General features: G+C 40.8%; 1 protein-coding gene across 7 annotated transcripts in view; it reads right to left on the bottom strand.

Moving 5' to 3' along the window:
• ARHGEF9 (Cdc42 guanine nucleotide exchange factor 9) overlaps nucleotides 1–17,007 on the bottom strand; it is a 331,502-nt gene that overhangs the window by 97,604 nt on the left and 216,891 nt on the right. For all 7 annotated transcript variants that reach the window (XM_036305563.1, XM_036305556.1, XM_036305557.1 and 4 more), the window contains one exon: nucleotides 1,146–1,325. In XM_036305563.1, the coding sequence (XP_036161456.1) occupies nucleotides 1,146–1,325 (180 nt within the window). The remainder of the gene's footprint in view (nucleotides 1–1,145; nucleotides 1,326–17,007) is intronic.

Below are 17,007 nucleotides of genomic sequence, written 5' to 3'. Positions count from 1 at the left end.
TAAATACTTTATAAAATGGGAGAAGAGAGTTGTTAAAACAACTTGGTCAGCTATGAATGAGACCCAAGAGAACCACAATATATAATTGACTTCATAGAGGAAGGTAGATGGAGAGAGAGATAGAAACATCCATGATGAGAATCACTGATCAGCTGCCTCCTGCATGCCCCTGGGGATCAAGCCTTTAACCCAGGCATGTGCCCTTGGCCTGAATCAAACCCGAGACCCTCCAGTCCTCAGGCCGACACTCTATCCACTTAGCCATACTGGCTAGGGCCAGAGTGAACCTTCTTATATTCCAGATGAGGAAGCCCAAAGAAGGTAATGGACTTATCCAAAGTTACCCAGACGGTCATTACAGATACTGGTACAGGACTCAAATCCTCATTTTCCTGTACCCTAGTGCTCCTTTCTCTAAGCCATGTGGTCTCCTGTCCTACACATATAATTTCTCCTGCCCTAGTACTCTCCCCTAAATGCCTCAAGAGACCTATTTTCATGCTGATCATGGGCTCTCCTATTACTCAGATCCCTGGATTATCCATGTAGTGAATAATTTCAAAGCCCTTCCAAAAACACCAGGTCCCACAGAAACTGAACCCAACAGAAAAAAAAAATAAGCTGAAGAAAAATCTTACTGGTAACCCTCTGGAAGGAGAGAGAAAAGAGAGGGGAAATGTAAAGTAAGAGAGTCCTAGTCCAAATTACAGTACCTTCCTAAGTCCTCATGCACTGGCAAAGATATCAACATCAAAGTCAGAGAAGAATTCATCCGCTACCATAGGACAAACCAGCTGAGCAGGACCACGGAGCTCGGACACTCCTTCCAATGCTTCTTTTTTTTACTTTTTCTTTCTTTCTTTTTTTTTTTTTTACTGAGTTTGTTGGGGTGGCATTGGTTAATAAAATTATACCAGAAATGGTATAGGTTTCAGGTATACAATTCTAAAAAACATTATCTGTATATTGTATTGTGTGTCTACCAACCCAAGTCAAGTGTCCTTCCATCCCCATTTATCCCCCCTTTAACCTCCTATACTCCCTCCACCCCCTTCCTTCTGGTAATCACCATACTGTTGTCTCTGTCCATGAGTCTTTCTTTTTTAACATCTCTCAAAACTCTCCCCAAAGAGAAAGATACTTACGTGCTCCAGGAAGCAGGGTCCTATCTCACTGAGGTGGGGGTCATCATTGTTGTACTGTTTCTCCAGGTCTCTCACAAAGCCCATCTGAAACCTGTAGATGTCTTCAATGTTCCCAAAGATGACCTTCAATTGCTCATCACTGAACATGTCCCTTCTCTTTCGGCACTGCTTCAGGTAGCCCTGCAGACAAAAAAAGAGGCCAGTCTGAGGATATCCCTGGTTCCTTGAAAGCTTTACCACTTCCTAAGTAGTTGGAGCCTCAATTCAGTTCCATGAGGTAGACAGGGAACAATCCTATATAATAAAACCCAAATATGCAAATTGACTGAATGGCGGAACCGACTGGCTGCTATGATGCACATTGAACAGCTCCTACATTGGGCAGACCACTCAGCCAGAAGGTGGGCTCATGGCTGACGAGCACAGCGGCGGTGGCAGGAGCCCCTCCAGTCTCCACTGCAGGTGGGCCATAAGGAGTGAGAGGTCCCAGACTGTGAGAGCTACATACTGCGAGAGGGACATCTGACTGCCTGCTTAGGCCCAATCCCCTAAGGGGTCCTGGACTGCGAGAGGGCTCAGGCTGGGCTGAGGGATGCCCCCCTGAGTGCATGAATTTTGTGCACCAGGCCTCTAGTCATTTATATTTTTCATATGAGGAAATTAAGGTTTTGAGAAGGAAGTCACTCCACCAGTGAAGAATTAGAAAAGTTGGATCTCAAGCAAAGTCTTCAGAGTGCAAAGACTCAAGTATAGAGCTTTGCCTGCAATTCTCTATGACAAAGACCCCCAAAGTCTTAGGACCATTTTTTAGAAGCTGGTTAAGCATAAACATTTTCACTAATTTTAGTAGTTATTGGTTTAGCTTGATCTATTCATATCTCTAAAGTTCTTTCTTATAGGACCAATTCAAAAGATCTTCATAACATCTACAACAGTTTGGCAACAGAGACCCCAGAAGGAAACTTCCCAAAAGGGAACAGGAATTGACAAAACCAAACCATTCCTTAAAGCAACATCTTAGTCATCTAAGGTAGCTGGCCCGGAAAAACAGTTTGGATGAGCTCAGACAACAAGCCCACCAGTGTCCAGGCATGGTGTTTTTAACAGAGTAAGTGTTCAGGACACATTTGTGAATAAACAGATTATTCAATATAGCTAGCCATTGATGAAAGGGAAAAACAATGAAAGAGATTTTTGGTCTAATAAGAAAGTACTGAGATAACACAATTAGCCTCAGGCACACTGTAAGTCATAGGGAGGAAAAATAAAACAGCCACAGTTTTCCATTTTGAACTTAAATATTTTTAAACTAATGGCCACTGTCCACATTAGAAATCATCAGCACATGAAAATGTTCTTGGTGAGAATGAACCATGGTCACTTGCTTTCATATAAAAGCTAAATGTGAGCCCAGCTGGCATGGCTCAGTGGTTAAACATCGGCCTATGAACCAGGAGGTCACGGTTCCACTTCCAGTCAGGGCACATGCAGAGGTTGTGGGCTTGATCCCCAGGGTGGGGAATGCAGGAGGCAGCAGATCAATGATTCTTTCTCATCATTGATGTTTCTATCTTTCTCTCCCTCTCCCTTCCTCTCTGAAATCAAGAAAAATCTATTTTAAAAAATAAAAGCTAAATGTGATTTTTTTTATTGTTTTATTGCTTAAAGTATTAGAAAGGGTATTACATATGTGTCCTTTTTTCCCCCACCCTTGTAAATGTGATTTTTATAACACCTTTCGTAAATGTTGAGCCCCTAATGAAGAGCATTGTAGTGACTGACTTACCACTTCCAGGCCTGTCTCTACCTCCACTTTGTCTTCCCTAACACAGCTTCCAATTAGATCTTCTAGCTCTTCCTTGGCTTCAATGGCCTTTACTAACCTCTACCAAAATCTCACTTCCCTTATCTCTTCTAACAATCCAAATCAGCCATTAATTATTAAGTGTATTTCAACAGTTATACAAATTAATACTCTGTGCCTGTGTTGACATTTATTTTACTAATGGCAGCTGCCCTTATTAAGTGAAATGCCCAAGATGTTCTGTATTCATTTGTATCCAATTCCTGACCAGGAAGAACATGCCACTTATTCCAGAAATACTCTTTTAGCTTCACTACTTTTGCTGAAACAGCTCCCAAAATTCTGCCTCCATAGAGACTTTTCCTTGACTAACTGGAAGATCGTAAGTAACTCCTAGTGTTTGCTTGCCTCTTTCTTCCTTCTCTTCCTCCCTCTCTCTTTCCCTTTCTCACCCAATCATATTTGGAAGTATCTTAGCTACAGTGAAGCAGGGAAAGTAGTGTGCATATCATCTGGTAGGAACTTTTCTATCTTGACATCAGGCAACTGGACAGAGTCTTCCTCACCCCTGCTCCCATTCTCCCTAAGGTAGACATGTGAACACAGCTGAAAAAAACTGGTAACAATGTCACATCAGCATGTCATGGCAGGAAAGTACAGATATCAGTGAGTGACCATATTGGAGCAATATAAGAAGCCATTAGGGACAGCTCATTCATCCTTAGAAGACAGTTCAGGAAGTACTTAATAGTTCTTTTCACTGCTCCCATTTAAAAGGTCTCAAGGAGCCCTAACTGATTTGGCTCAGTGGATAGAATGTTGACCTACGAACTGAAAGGTCCCAGGTTCAATTCGGGTCAAGGGCACATGCCCAGGTTGTGGGCTCGATCCCCAGTGGGGGACTTGCAGGAGGCAGCCAATCCATGATTCTCTCTCATCATGAATGTTCCTATCTCTCTCTCCCTCTTCCTTCCTCTCTGAAATAAATAAAAATATTAAATAAACAAACAAACAAACAAACAAACAAACAAATAAATAAATAAAAGATCTCAGGGAAAGAACAATTATCAAATCCCCACGTGCAACAAGGATACTAGATCTCAGCATCAGTATGGAATATAACAGAAATGAAAAATAAGAAAAAGTGAACTCTGGAAAAGAAAGAACAAATAGAGAAGTCAGTAAAGCTTCCTAATTCCTCAAATATGCTATTCATTGTTATTGTCAAGGTGACATTTTCTTTCTATTACATCATATGTGTTGTAGCATGTAAAGGTTAAGTATGGATTAGAAGAAATGTAACTGTCCATAGTATGGTGGGACCCTAGAGTGCTTAGTAAACTGTTTTTCTTTAAAGCTAATGCTAATTATAAATACACTAGAGACCCGGTGCATGAAATTCATGCATGGGTAGGGTCCCTAGGCCTGGCATGTGATCAGGGCCAATCAGGCTCCCCGCCTCCTGGTCTCTCCGCCTCCTTCCCTTGCTCCCTCAGCACCCTGCTGCAGCTACTGGTCACCCGCCATGTTCCACATCGCCCCCTGGTGGTCAGTGCACATCATAGCGAGTGATCAAACTCATAGTCTCCCAAACTCCTGAGGGGATAATATGCATATTAACCTTTTATTATATAAGATTCTTGTTTATTTAACTTGATGGAATATTATGTAGCCATTAAAAATGATTAGGAAGATTATGTAGAAACATGGAGAAGTGCTTATGATATAACGTTAAAAAGCAGGACACAAAATGGTATGTCACTATAATTATTACTGTAAATACATGTACATATTTGAAGGAATTATACAAAAATGCAAATAGTTTTCTTATAGTTTTGTGGATTCTAGTTGATTTTTGTTCCCACTTTCAAACTTCCTCTAATTCCATTTAAAAAATTATTTCTATGATAAAAAAGGAGGAAATCTTTGCCAGAGGATATAAAGAAAATACAATGTCAGGAATGCTGTCCTGAGTACAATATTATCAAAGAAAAGGGATAAATCCAATGTCCTCTCAAAATCTTAGCCCTAGGGTTTAAGACACATGACTTGCTAAAGAGAGTACAACTAATAGAAACTTCCTTTATCAAAGAAATAAGAGATGGAACATAAGAATATGGGAGTAGTTAGAGAACCCCAAAACTGTTAACCTTAGCCCTTACAACACATAGCTGCTTAGGCTTCTCAAGGGAGAAAGGCCAGGTGATATGACTAGTACTCTGTAGTCTAGCTTTTATTTTTCATCTCCTTCCCAAATTTTCCACAGCAACGATGAAAAGAAGCTTGACTTAGTGGATCAATCAATATGTGTGTCTTCTCATTCACCCATTTTTGAGGGTATATATGTTTAAGAAAAGCTAGCTGTAGAATGTGACTGCCAAAAAAATGAATGCAATTATAAGTTAGGGGACAAATTCTATATTTAAATAAACAAGTTATAGTTATTGAGGTTCAAGAGAAAATAAAACCTCTGTTTAAAATATGGAAATAAAGGAGAAACAGACTGAGAGGGTAGAATGAGAGACGTAATGAAAAGGTAGTTCCACCACTGTAGGAGAGCAGCATTCAATTCTGAGGCCTCTTTTCAGAGGAACTTGGAGAAAAGAGAGTAGTAAGCAGGGTAGAGAGGGGCCTGAAAATCAACACCATGAAGAATGGTGTAGGATCCAGGACTGTTTATCTTGGAGAAGAAAAGACTTAGGTGGCATTGGAAGGCCTGACACAAGGCATAGGTAGCAGAAGGGGTCTGCGGCACTTACTATCAAGCTGCTTTGAATACCCTCTAACTCCATCCGAATGGGAAGAGAGAATAGGGTGATATGGCAGTAGGTGTGAACTGATTAAATAGAGTCAGTTTCTGAGATCCTCACCTCTGTCTCCTACAAATAGAGTGGGCATGGTGAGAAGGCAGGCCACACAGCAGCTAAGAGTACTGTGGGAGTTATCAAATCAATCACAATTGGAATGATTTAACCATGGCATTTCCATGGTGATAGTCAAGGAAATAGGAAATACAGTTAATAATATGGTGATAACTATGTATGGTACCAGATAGGGTAGTGGAAATATCAAGGGAATACTATATAAAGTATACGATTGTCTAACCACTAAGTTGTATACCTGAATCCAATACATAATACATAAATAAAAAACAAATAAAAATAGTCAAAGACATTTGCCTACTTAACTCCATTCTAAAACCCAAAAGGATTTATTTAGAAGTATAGATTTAGTGCACTGAGCTAGGATTACTGCCTTGATATGGAATTCAAACTACAACCATGATCTCTAGGGAAGATCCCCAAAACCTCAGGGAAATAAGGATGAATAAAAAAGCTCTGGATCACCTAGGCTTGGAAAACACCTTAGGTAAAGGCCCTTATAAGTCTGGACCTCAAGGTCTCCATCTTTATAGAGCAAATCTCTATATTCCATGCATATAAAAATATTTCCAGGGCCCTATTTAGCTATGATTTTCTGGAGATTTCATATATTATTTTGCTTGGAAGGCTGGGGCCCAACAGAAGACCTGATAAACATCTTGAAAATAGATTTCAGAAAGTTTGGGAATGATGACTACATTTGCCTTCTTCACAGCTATATCCCAGAGTTTATTAGAGTAGCTGGTATGTAGTTGCTGCTTAATAAATATACATTGAATAACTACAAAGTGACTAGCTCTTCTCATAGTAATGATAACAAAAGGTAAACTAGAAGCAGAATGTATAAACTGGCAGCTGTCTTTTCTTCATTCTCTTTTTAGGCCAGGAAACACTTTCTTCAAATTAAATAAAACCATTAACATAAACCTAGGGAATGTGAGGAAGAAAGATACTTGTCATATGGAAAACTAACAACAGATTAACATCTGAAATATATAACAAAATCCTATAAATAAGCAAAAAAAAGTTAAACTATACGAAAGTAAATAGAGGATAAGAACAGGGCCAGGAGTGTTCAGGTGGTACAAAGAGGTCAGCCAGAAACCCCTGGGTTGGTCACTTCAGACTGACAAGCTGCCAAATCATTTACTTTAGGATGCTATAAAAATACCATTTAATAAAATGCGCTATCATTTTCTATGTGTAAATATAGATGTAAAGACAATTGGAAAACATCAAGATAGGCAATTCCCAGAAAGGAAAACCCGCATGGTAAATAAGTTTGAAAACCTCAGGCTTAAACATATCAAATGGAAATGACTTGAAGCTACAGCAACTCAATTAGGTCTAAGGAAGAGTTTCTTGATGGTGAGGAATCAGAGACAGTAATATAAATGACTGAGGAAAGCTAGTCCAGCCTCTCTGGAGGAATTTGAGCACAGAATTTATTTCACAGGTATGGGATGACTGATATTATCTTCCTCAAGAGAGGCAGACAAGGCAACTTTATAAGTCATCTTTAACTTTGCTTGGCCTTTACCTCAATTTCCCTGATTATGAGTTTTAAGTTTACAAGAAGTAGTACCACCAATCATTGGTCAAGGTGACCTAGAACTAAGCCAAGGTTTTTTATCCCACTGTCTGGATTTAGAAAGAAGAATGTTGCCTTTTGCAGAAAACCTATTTAAAAATATCTTTTCTCTTACTGGCCTCACTGAATGACTCTGACTTTCTTTCTTACTCATTTGTAAAATAAGGGCAATATAACTTAAATATTTGTAAAGCACGTTCTGATCCCAGGAGTGAGTGTGTTTGTGTGTGTGTGTGTGTGTGTGTGTGTGTGTGTGTATGTGTTTATTCTCTGATAGTGACTTTTTACTATATTGAATGCAGTGTCCCTCATTTCTCCTTCAACAGCACCAAAGTGGAAAGTGTTTAGAGATATCCTTTAAACTATAGAAAGAGTAGACATGAACATATTCATGCCTAAGTAAGACATGTCTCCATGGGTACTAAGGAGGAAATGGCAAGAAATGCAGAAGTAGGAAAAAAGATGGCTGCTGGCAGGATGGAGGCGAGGGATAGGAAGTGAGTGAGGGGATGAATGGAGAGTGTGTGGATGTGTGTGTTGTGTGAGTGAGTGAGGGGCAGTTAAATCAGGCAGGAACAGCAGAGGCTGGCGGACCAGGCTCTCTGGGACACTGAGAGACTACCACCGCTGCAGCACTCCTGGACTGCCAGACTCAGGCACGGAGCCCACGCCATCTTAAAGGGGAGAGCGGCCTCTTCTAGGAACTCAGCAGCACCACCACCCAGACAGGCCTGGGACACTGCCTTCGACCCAGCAGCCACTCCAGCAAAAAGCATTTGACAAAATCCAACACCCTTTCTTGATAAAAACTCTCAGCAAGATAGGAATTGAGGGATCATACCTCAACACAATAAAAGCCATATATGACAAACCCACAGCCAACATCATAATCAATGGGCAAAAACTAAAACCATTCCCCCTAAAAACAGGAACAAGACAGGGATGCCCCCTCTCACCACTCCTGTTCAACATAGTACTGGAAGTACTAGCCATTGCGATCAGACACGAAGAAGAAATAAAAGGCATCCAGATTGGAAAAGAAGAAGTAAAACTGTCCTTATTTGCAGATGACATGATACTGTACATACAGAACCCTAAAGACTCCATCAAAAACTTATTAGACTTAATAAATGAATTCGGCAATGTAGCAGGATACAAAATTAATGCTAAGAAATCCATGGCATTTCTTTACACCAATAGTGAACTTACAGAAAGTGAAACTACAGAAGCAATCCCATTTACCATTGCACCAAAAAAATTAAAATACCTAGGAATAAACTTAACTAAGGAGGTAAAAGACTTATATGCTGAAAACTACAGGACACTGAAAAAAGAGATAGAGGAAGACATAAACAGATGGAAGAATATACCGTGTTCATGGATTGGTAGAATCAACATCATCAAAATGTCCATACTACCCAAAGCAATTTATAGATTCAATGCAATCCCCATTAAATTACCAACAGCATATTTCACAGATCTAGAACGAACGTTCCAAAAATTCATCTGGAATAAAAAAAGACCCCGAATAGCTGCAACAATCCTCAGAAAGAACAAAGTAGGTGGGATCTCAATACCAGATATCAAACTGTATTACAAAGCCACTGTTCTTAAAACAGCTTGGTACTGGCACAAGAACAGACATATAGATCAATGGAATAGAATAGAGACCCCAGAAATCAACCCAAACCACTATGCCCAATTAATATTCGACAAAGGAGGCAAGAACATACAATGGAGTCAAGACAGTCTTTTCAATAAATGGTGTTGGGAAAATTGGACAGATACATACAAAAGGATGAAACTAGATCACCAACTCACACCATACACAAAAATAAACTCAAAATGGATAAAAGACTTAAACGTAAGACGGGAAACCATAAAAATACTAGAGGAATCCACAGGCAGCGAAATCGCAAACATATGCCGAAGAAATTTCTTCTCTGATAATGCTCCTAGGGCAATGGAAACTAAAGAGAAAATAAACAAATGGGACTACATCAAAATAAAAAGCTTTTGCACAGCAAAGGAAACCATCAACAAAACAACAAGAAGACCCACTACATGGGAGAACATATTTGCCAATGATACCACCGATAAGGGTTTAATTTCCAACATTTACAGGGATCTCATGAAACTTAACAAAAGGAAGATAAACAATCCAATAAAAAAATGGGCAACGGACCTAGATAGACACTTTTCGAAAGAGGACATACAGAAGGCCGAAAGACATATGAAAACCTGCTCAAAGTCACTAATTATACGAGAGATGCAAATCAAAACGACAATGCGTTATCATCTCACACCTGTCAGAATGGCTATCATCAACAAATCAACAAACAACAAGTGTTGGAGAGGATGTGGAGAAAAAGGAACCCTTCTGCACTGCTGGTGGGAATGCAGACTGGTGCAGCCACTGTGGAGAACAGTATGGAGCTACCTCAGAAGACTAAAAATGGAACTCCCATTTGACCCAGTGATCCCACTACTAGGAATATATCCCAAGAAACCAGAAACGCCAATCAGAAAGGATATATGCACCCCTATGTTCATAGCAGCACAATTCACCATAGCTAAGATTTGGAAACAGCCTAAGTGCCCATCAGCAGATGAGTGGATTAGAAAACTGTGGTACATATACACAATGGAATACTATGCTGCGGTAAAAAAAAAGGAACTCTTGCCTTTTGCAACAGCATGGATGGAACTGGAGAGCATTATGCTAAGTGAAATAAGCCAGTCAGAGAAAGATAAATACCACATGATCTCACTCATTTGTGGATTATAGAGAACAACATAGACTGATGAAAAGGGACAGACTCAAAGACTGAGAAACAGCAATCAGGCTATCAATCCCCAGAAGGAAAGTAGGGGAGGGCGGGGGTAAGGGGAAGAGATCAACCAAAGGACTTGTATACATGTATATAAGCCATACCAATGGACATGGACAACAGGGGGATGGGAGCATGAGTGTGTGTGGGGGGGGAGGTTGGGGGTTAATGGGGGGGATGAGGACACATTTGTAATACCTTAACTAATAATAATAATAAAAAAAAATCCTGCAGCCACACCTGCAGACTCGCAGACCCTGGGACCTCCACCACCAAAGGAGCACCACGCTGCCCGCAGCAGTAAGTGCAGCCGCCCCCTCCCCAGCGGCAGACCTCCAACATCGAGTTTGCCAGTCTCCAGCACGCAGGTCTCCAAGGCACACCACTCCATAGACTTCTCTGAGGAGTCACTAGGAACCTCAGATGGGTGTGATTTTGTACAGACACAGGCGCACTGCCACCCAGTAGAAATTCTGAATTCCCTCTACCTGAATAACTGCCCACACACACCCAGCTGCGCAACTTAAGCGCCAGGGCCCCTCAGAGTGCCTCAGAGCTCAGCTCTGGTGAACTGCACTGCCACAGTTGCTCACTCCCCCTGAGCCCATCTATCCACAGGGCACTTTGGGGAAGCAGCGGTGAGCCTCTGCGGGGTCCGATCTTGGACAAATAGGGACGCACTCCCCTGGGAAGTAGAAATTCTGAATTCATCCATCCTGGATTCCTGCCCAAAGCGTGCCAGGGCCCTTCAGAGTGCTTCAGTGCACCTGCGCTAGCAAACTCACTATGGGTGCTCCTGTGTGCCTCCACAGGGAATGCGAGCCTATCAACGACAGGTGCATCAGCAAAATCTGAGTTTCCCCACCCCACAGCTGCAGAACTCTGGACACTACAGTTGCATGCTTTTCCAGCGTGCAGGTCTTCCAAGACCACCGCTCCACAGGCAGCCCTGGGGCCCCGCTGCGAGCCCTGCTGGTCTTGCACTTAAACAAACAGGGGTGCACTGCTAGGCTATAGAAATTCTGAATTCCCTCTTCTGGGATACCTGCCCACAGACACTGCAATCCAGTGGCTTCAGTGCCAGGGCCCTTCAGAGTATGTCAGTACACCCTGCTGGCAAACACATCACAGGTGCCTCTGTGAGCTGCCGCTGGAATCGCGTGTATCCAACCACGGAGGCAGCATGAAAAGCTGAGTCTACCCACCCCACAGCTACAGAACTCTGGACACCACAGTCACGCTTTGCCAGAAAGCAGGCTTCCTGAGTCCCACCACCCCAATAGACGGTTCCTGGGTGCCACTGTGAGTCCCTACGGGGCACGCGTGATTTCAACCAAGGGCATAAGACAGCAAAAATTGGAACACCCCCTCCACAGCCGCTGACTTCTACACACCTCTGTTGCGCCTTTCCAGCTCACAGGCCTACATCAAGAGAACCCAAATAGCCCAAGTAGGGAGTTACACTAGACTACCAAACCCAGGAGGCCTGAGAGGTCACTCCAGTAGCACCATATTCTAAAGACACTGGGTAGCAAAGCAATCAGAGCTACAATTAAAACATTACAGCAAAACATGGGAAGACAAAAAAGCAATCCACAAAGGAAAGAAAAATAGAAATCACCAGAAAGGGAATTAAATGAAATTGAGGCTACTAACTTATCAGAGAAAGAATTCAGAGTAATGGTTATAAGGATGATCAAATGGCTGGATGACAAATACACACAACTCAATGAGAATTATAAGGAGCTGAATGAGAATGTCACCAACATGAAAAGGAGCAAAGAGGAAATGAAGAATGACATAGCTGCAATAAAGAACACAATAGAAGGCTTAAACAGCAGACTAGAAGAGGCTGAGGACCACATCAACAAATTAGAAGACAAGGTAGGAAAAAAACACACAAACACAGGAGAAACTGGGAAAAAAAAACTTAAAAAGCAAGAGGAGAGCCTAAGGGAGCTTTGGGACAACGCAAAACGAAACAACATTCACTTAATAGGGGTACCAGAAGGAGAGGTGGAGAAGCAAGGAATAGAAAACCTGTTTGAAGAAATGATGACAGAAAACTTCCCTGATACTGGCAAGAAAAAAACTACACAAGTCCAAGAAGCACATAGAGTGCCAAACAGGATGAACCCCAAAAGACCAATACCAAGACACATCATAATTAAATTGGCAAACACCAACGACAAAGAAGGAATCTTAAAGGCTGCCAGAGAGAGACAGAAAGTTACCTACAAAGGATCTCCTATTAGAATATCAGCTGACTTCTCAACAGAAACACACCAGGCAAGAAGGGAATGGAATGAAATATAAAAAGTGATGCAAAGCAAAGGAATGAATCCAAGAATACTATACCCAGCAGGGCTATCATTCAAAATTGAAGGTGGAATCAGGAGCTTCACAGACAAAAAAGGGCTAAGAGAGTTCATTACCACCAAACCAGCAATGCAAGAAATGCTAAAGGAACTGCTGTAAAAAGAAGAAACAGAAAGACAAGAAGAAACACAAACATTAAGAATAACAATGACCACAAACAAGTACTTTTCAATAATAACATTAAATGTAAATGGATTAAATGCTCCAATAAAAAGACACAGGGTAGCTGAATGGATGAGAAAACATGACCCATATATTTGCTGTCTGCAAGAGACCCACCTCAGAACAAAGGATTCACACAGACTGAGAGTGAAGGGATGGAAAAAAAAACTTTTCAGGCAAATGGAAATGAGAAAAAAAGCTAGGGTTGCGATACTTATATCTGACAAAATAGACCTCAAAGTAAAGGCCATAACAAGAGATAAGGAAGGCCACTACATAATACTAAAGGGAGCAATTCAACAAGAAGATATAACTCTGGTAAACATATATGCACCCAATACAGGAGCACCCAAATACATAAAACAACTTCTGGAAGATATCGAGGGAGAGATTGATAGCAATACAGTCATAGTAGGGGACTTTAATACCCCACTGACACCACTAGATAAGTCCTCTAAACAAAATATCAGCAAAGAAACAGCAATCCTAAATGACTCACTAGATCAGAGGGACTTAATTGACATCTTCAGAATATTTCACCCCAAAGCTACAGAATATACATTCTTCTCCAATGCACATGGGACATTTTCAAAGATAGACCATATATTAGGACACAGGCAAAGTCTCTTCAAATTTAAGAGAATAGAAATCATAACAAGCATCTTCTCAGATCACAATAGCATAAAATTAGAAATCAACTACAATAAAAACATTGAAAAAAATCAAACACTTGGAGGCTAAATAGCATGCTATTAAGTAAAGACTGGGTTACCAGAGAGACCAAAGAAGAAATAAAAGGCATCCTGGAAACAAATGACGATGAAAACACAACAATCCAAAATCTATGAGACACAATGAAAGCAGTCCTGAGAGGGAAGTTCATAGCTCTACAGGCCTACCTCAAAAAACAAGAAAAACTGGCAATAAATGATCTAACCCTACAACTCAAAGAGTTAGAAAGAGAGCAACACGAAAAGCCCAGATGCTGGGGTCCAACCCCAGCAGGTCCAGGGGTCCCCAAAGGTGTGGACAGAGTCGGTGAAGAAGGAATGACATGGAGACAGCGTTCAGTTGATCAGCAGCCTCGCCAGGATCTCTAGCCAAGTTCTGGTCAGGATCTCCAGTGAAGTTTTGGTTAGGATCTCCAGCCAGGTTCTGTGTCCATGTTCTCTTGCTAGGTTCTCCAGCCAGGTTCTCCAGGTTCTCCAGCCAGGCTCTGTAGCCATGTTCCCTCGCTAAGTTCTCCAGCCATGTTCTGTGTCTAGGTTCTCCAGCCAAGTTCTGTCACCAGGTTCTCTAGCCAGGTTCTCCAGCCAGGTCCTATCCAGGTTCTCCTGCCATGTTCTGTTGCCAGGTTCTGTTGCCATGTTCTCTCGCTAGGTTTTCCAGCCAGGTTCTGTCCAGGTTCTCCTGCCAGGTTCAGTCACCAGGTTCTAGTCAGGTTCTCTTGCCATGTTCTATCCAGGTTCTGTAGCCAGGTTCTGTCTCTAGGTTCTTCAGCCAGGTTCTCTCGCTAGGTTCTGTCTCTAGGTTCTGTGGCCAGTTTCTGTCCAGGATCTTTTGCCATGATCTCTCCAGCGAAGTTCTTCTGTCTCTAGGTTCTGTGTCTAGGTTCTGTGTAGGTTCTGTGTCTAGGTTCTGTTCTCCAGTTTCTGTGTGTTCTGTTGTCTTGTTACATCTGTATTTATACCAGTTGATTCCAATCCTATCAATCTCTATTACAAAGGTTAGGGCATTTCTTATCTCCATTCCAGGGAGTAAAGATTATGTAGCTTAAGCATGATTGTTCATAAAGTGATTAATTACCCGCCTGGCACTTAGTTAAGGGGTTTTATTCCCTCCCTAACTTCAGGGGAAAATCCCTACCTGGGGAAACAATCTTTCTCAGAGAGGTGACCTTGGTTAAAACACATAGTGCCAAGAAGGTGAGCAAACATATTAAGAACAGTATGCCATATATGCCAGGTCCCTTGAAACAGCAAGGATGGACCGGCTCCCAGCACCCAAAGTGTCCAGAAGGAAGGAAATAATAAAGATCAGAGCAGAAATAAACAACATAGAGACCAAAATATATATATATATATATATATATATATATATATATATATATATATATATAAAAGATCAATTAAACCCAGAGCTGGTTCTTTGAAAGGATTAATAAGATTGATGAACCTCTAGCCAGGCTCACCAAGAAACAAAGGGAGAGGACCCAAATAAACAAAATCATAAATGAAAGAGGTGAAGTAACAACTCACCCCACTGATATATAAAGGATTGTCAAAAAATACTACGAACACCTCTACTCCAACAAACTGGACAACATCGATGAAATGGACACATTCCTAGATAAATACAAGCTTCCAAAACTCAACCAGGAAGAATAAAAAAACCTGAATAGGCCAATAACTACTGATGAAATTGAAACAGTAATCAAAAAGCTTCCAGCAAACAAAAGCCCTGGACCAGATGGCTTCACAGGGGAGTTTTACCGAACACTCAAAGAAGAACTAAAATCAATCCTTCTTAGACTATTCCAAAAAATTCAAGAGGAAAGCAAACTTCCAAGCTCTTTCTATGAAGCAAGCATTACCCTAATCCCAAAACCATATATAGACACCACAAAGAAAGAGAATTACAGGCCAATATCCCTCATGAACATAGATGCCAAAATCCTCAACAAAATTCTAGCAAACCGGATCCAGCATTACATTAGAAAGATCATACACCATGACCAAGTGGGATTTATTCCAGGAATGCAAGGCTGGTACAATATCCACAAATCAATAAACGTGATACAGCACATAAACAAGTTGAGAGACAAAAATCACATAATCATATCGATTGATGCAGAAAAGGCATTTGACAAAGTCCAACACCATTTTCTGATAAAAACGCTCAGCAAAGTGGGAATAGAGGGATCATACCTCAACATAATAAAAGCCTTATATGACAAACCTACAGCCAACATTATACTCAATAGGCAAAATCTAAAACCATTTCCCTTAAGAACAGGAAAAAGACAGGGATGCCCACTTTCACCACTCCTGTTCAACATAGTACTGGAAGTGCTAGCCAAAGCGATCAGACAAGAAGAAGAAATAAAAGGCATCCAAATTGGAAAAGAAGTAACATTGTCATTATTCGCAGATGACATGATACTGCGCTTAGAAAACCCTAAAGACTCCATCAAAAAATTATTAGACATAATAAATGAATTTGGCAATGTAGCAGGATACAAAATTAACGCCAAGAAATCTACGGCATTTTTATACACCAATAGTGAACTTACAGACAGAGAAATTTAAAAAACAATCCCATTTACCATTGCACCAAAAAATTAAGATACCTAGGAATGAACTTAAACAAGGAGGTAAAAGACCTCTACCCAGAAAACTACAGGACATTGAAAAATGAGGTAGAGGAAGACATAAACAGATGGACGAACACACCATGTTCATGGATTGGTAGAATCAACATCATCAAAATGTCCATACTACCCAAAGCAATCTATAGATTCAACATACTCTCCATTAAATAACTAACAGCATATTTCACAGATCTAGAAAGAACACTCCAAAAATTCATCTGGAATAAAAAAAAAAAACCAAACCTGAATAGCTCCTGCTATCCTGAGAAAGAAGAACAGAGTAGGTGGGATCTCAATACCAGATATCAAGCTGTATTACAAAGCCACTGTTCTCAAAACTGCCTGGTACTGGCACAAGAACAGACATATAGACCAATGGGATAGAATAGAGAACCCAGAAATCAACCCAAACCACTATGCTCAACTAATATTTGACAAAGGAGGGAGGAACATACAATGGATTCAAGACAGTCTCTTCAATAAATGGTGCTGGGAAATTTGGTCAGACACATGCAAAAAAATGAAACTAGACCACCAACTTACACCATACACAGAAATAAACTCAAAATGAATCAAGGACCTAAATGTAAGTTGGGAAACCATAAGATTATTAGAGGAATCCACAGTTAGCAAAATCTCAGATATATGCCGAAGGAATTTCTTCACTGACACAGCTCCTAGGGCAATGGAAACTAAAGGGAAAATAAACAAATGGGACTATATCAAAATAAAAAGCTTCTGCACAGCAAAAGAAACCATCAACAAAATAACAAGAATACCAACTGCATGGGAGAACATATTTGCCAATGATATCTCTGATAAAGGTTTAATCTCCAACATTTA

Source organism: Myotis myotis, unplaced genomic scaffold (assembly GCF_014108235.1).
Source record: "Myotis myotis isolate mMyoMyo1 unplaced genomic scaffold, mMyoMyo1.p scaffold_m19_p_4, whole genome shotgun sequence".
Taxonomy (NCBI): Eukaryota; Metazoa; Chordata; class Mammalia; order Chiroptera; family Vespertilionidae; genus Myotis; species Myotis myotis.
The sequence above is the reverse complement of the archived record's forward strand: the minus strand, read 5'-3'. Positions and strand labels throughout refer to the sequence as shown.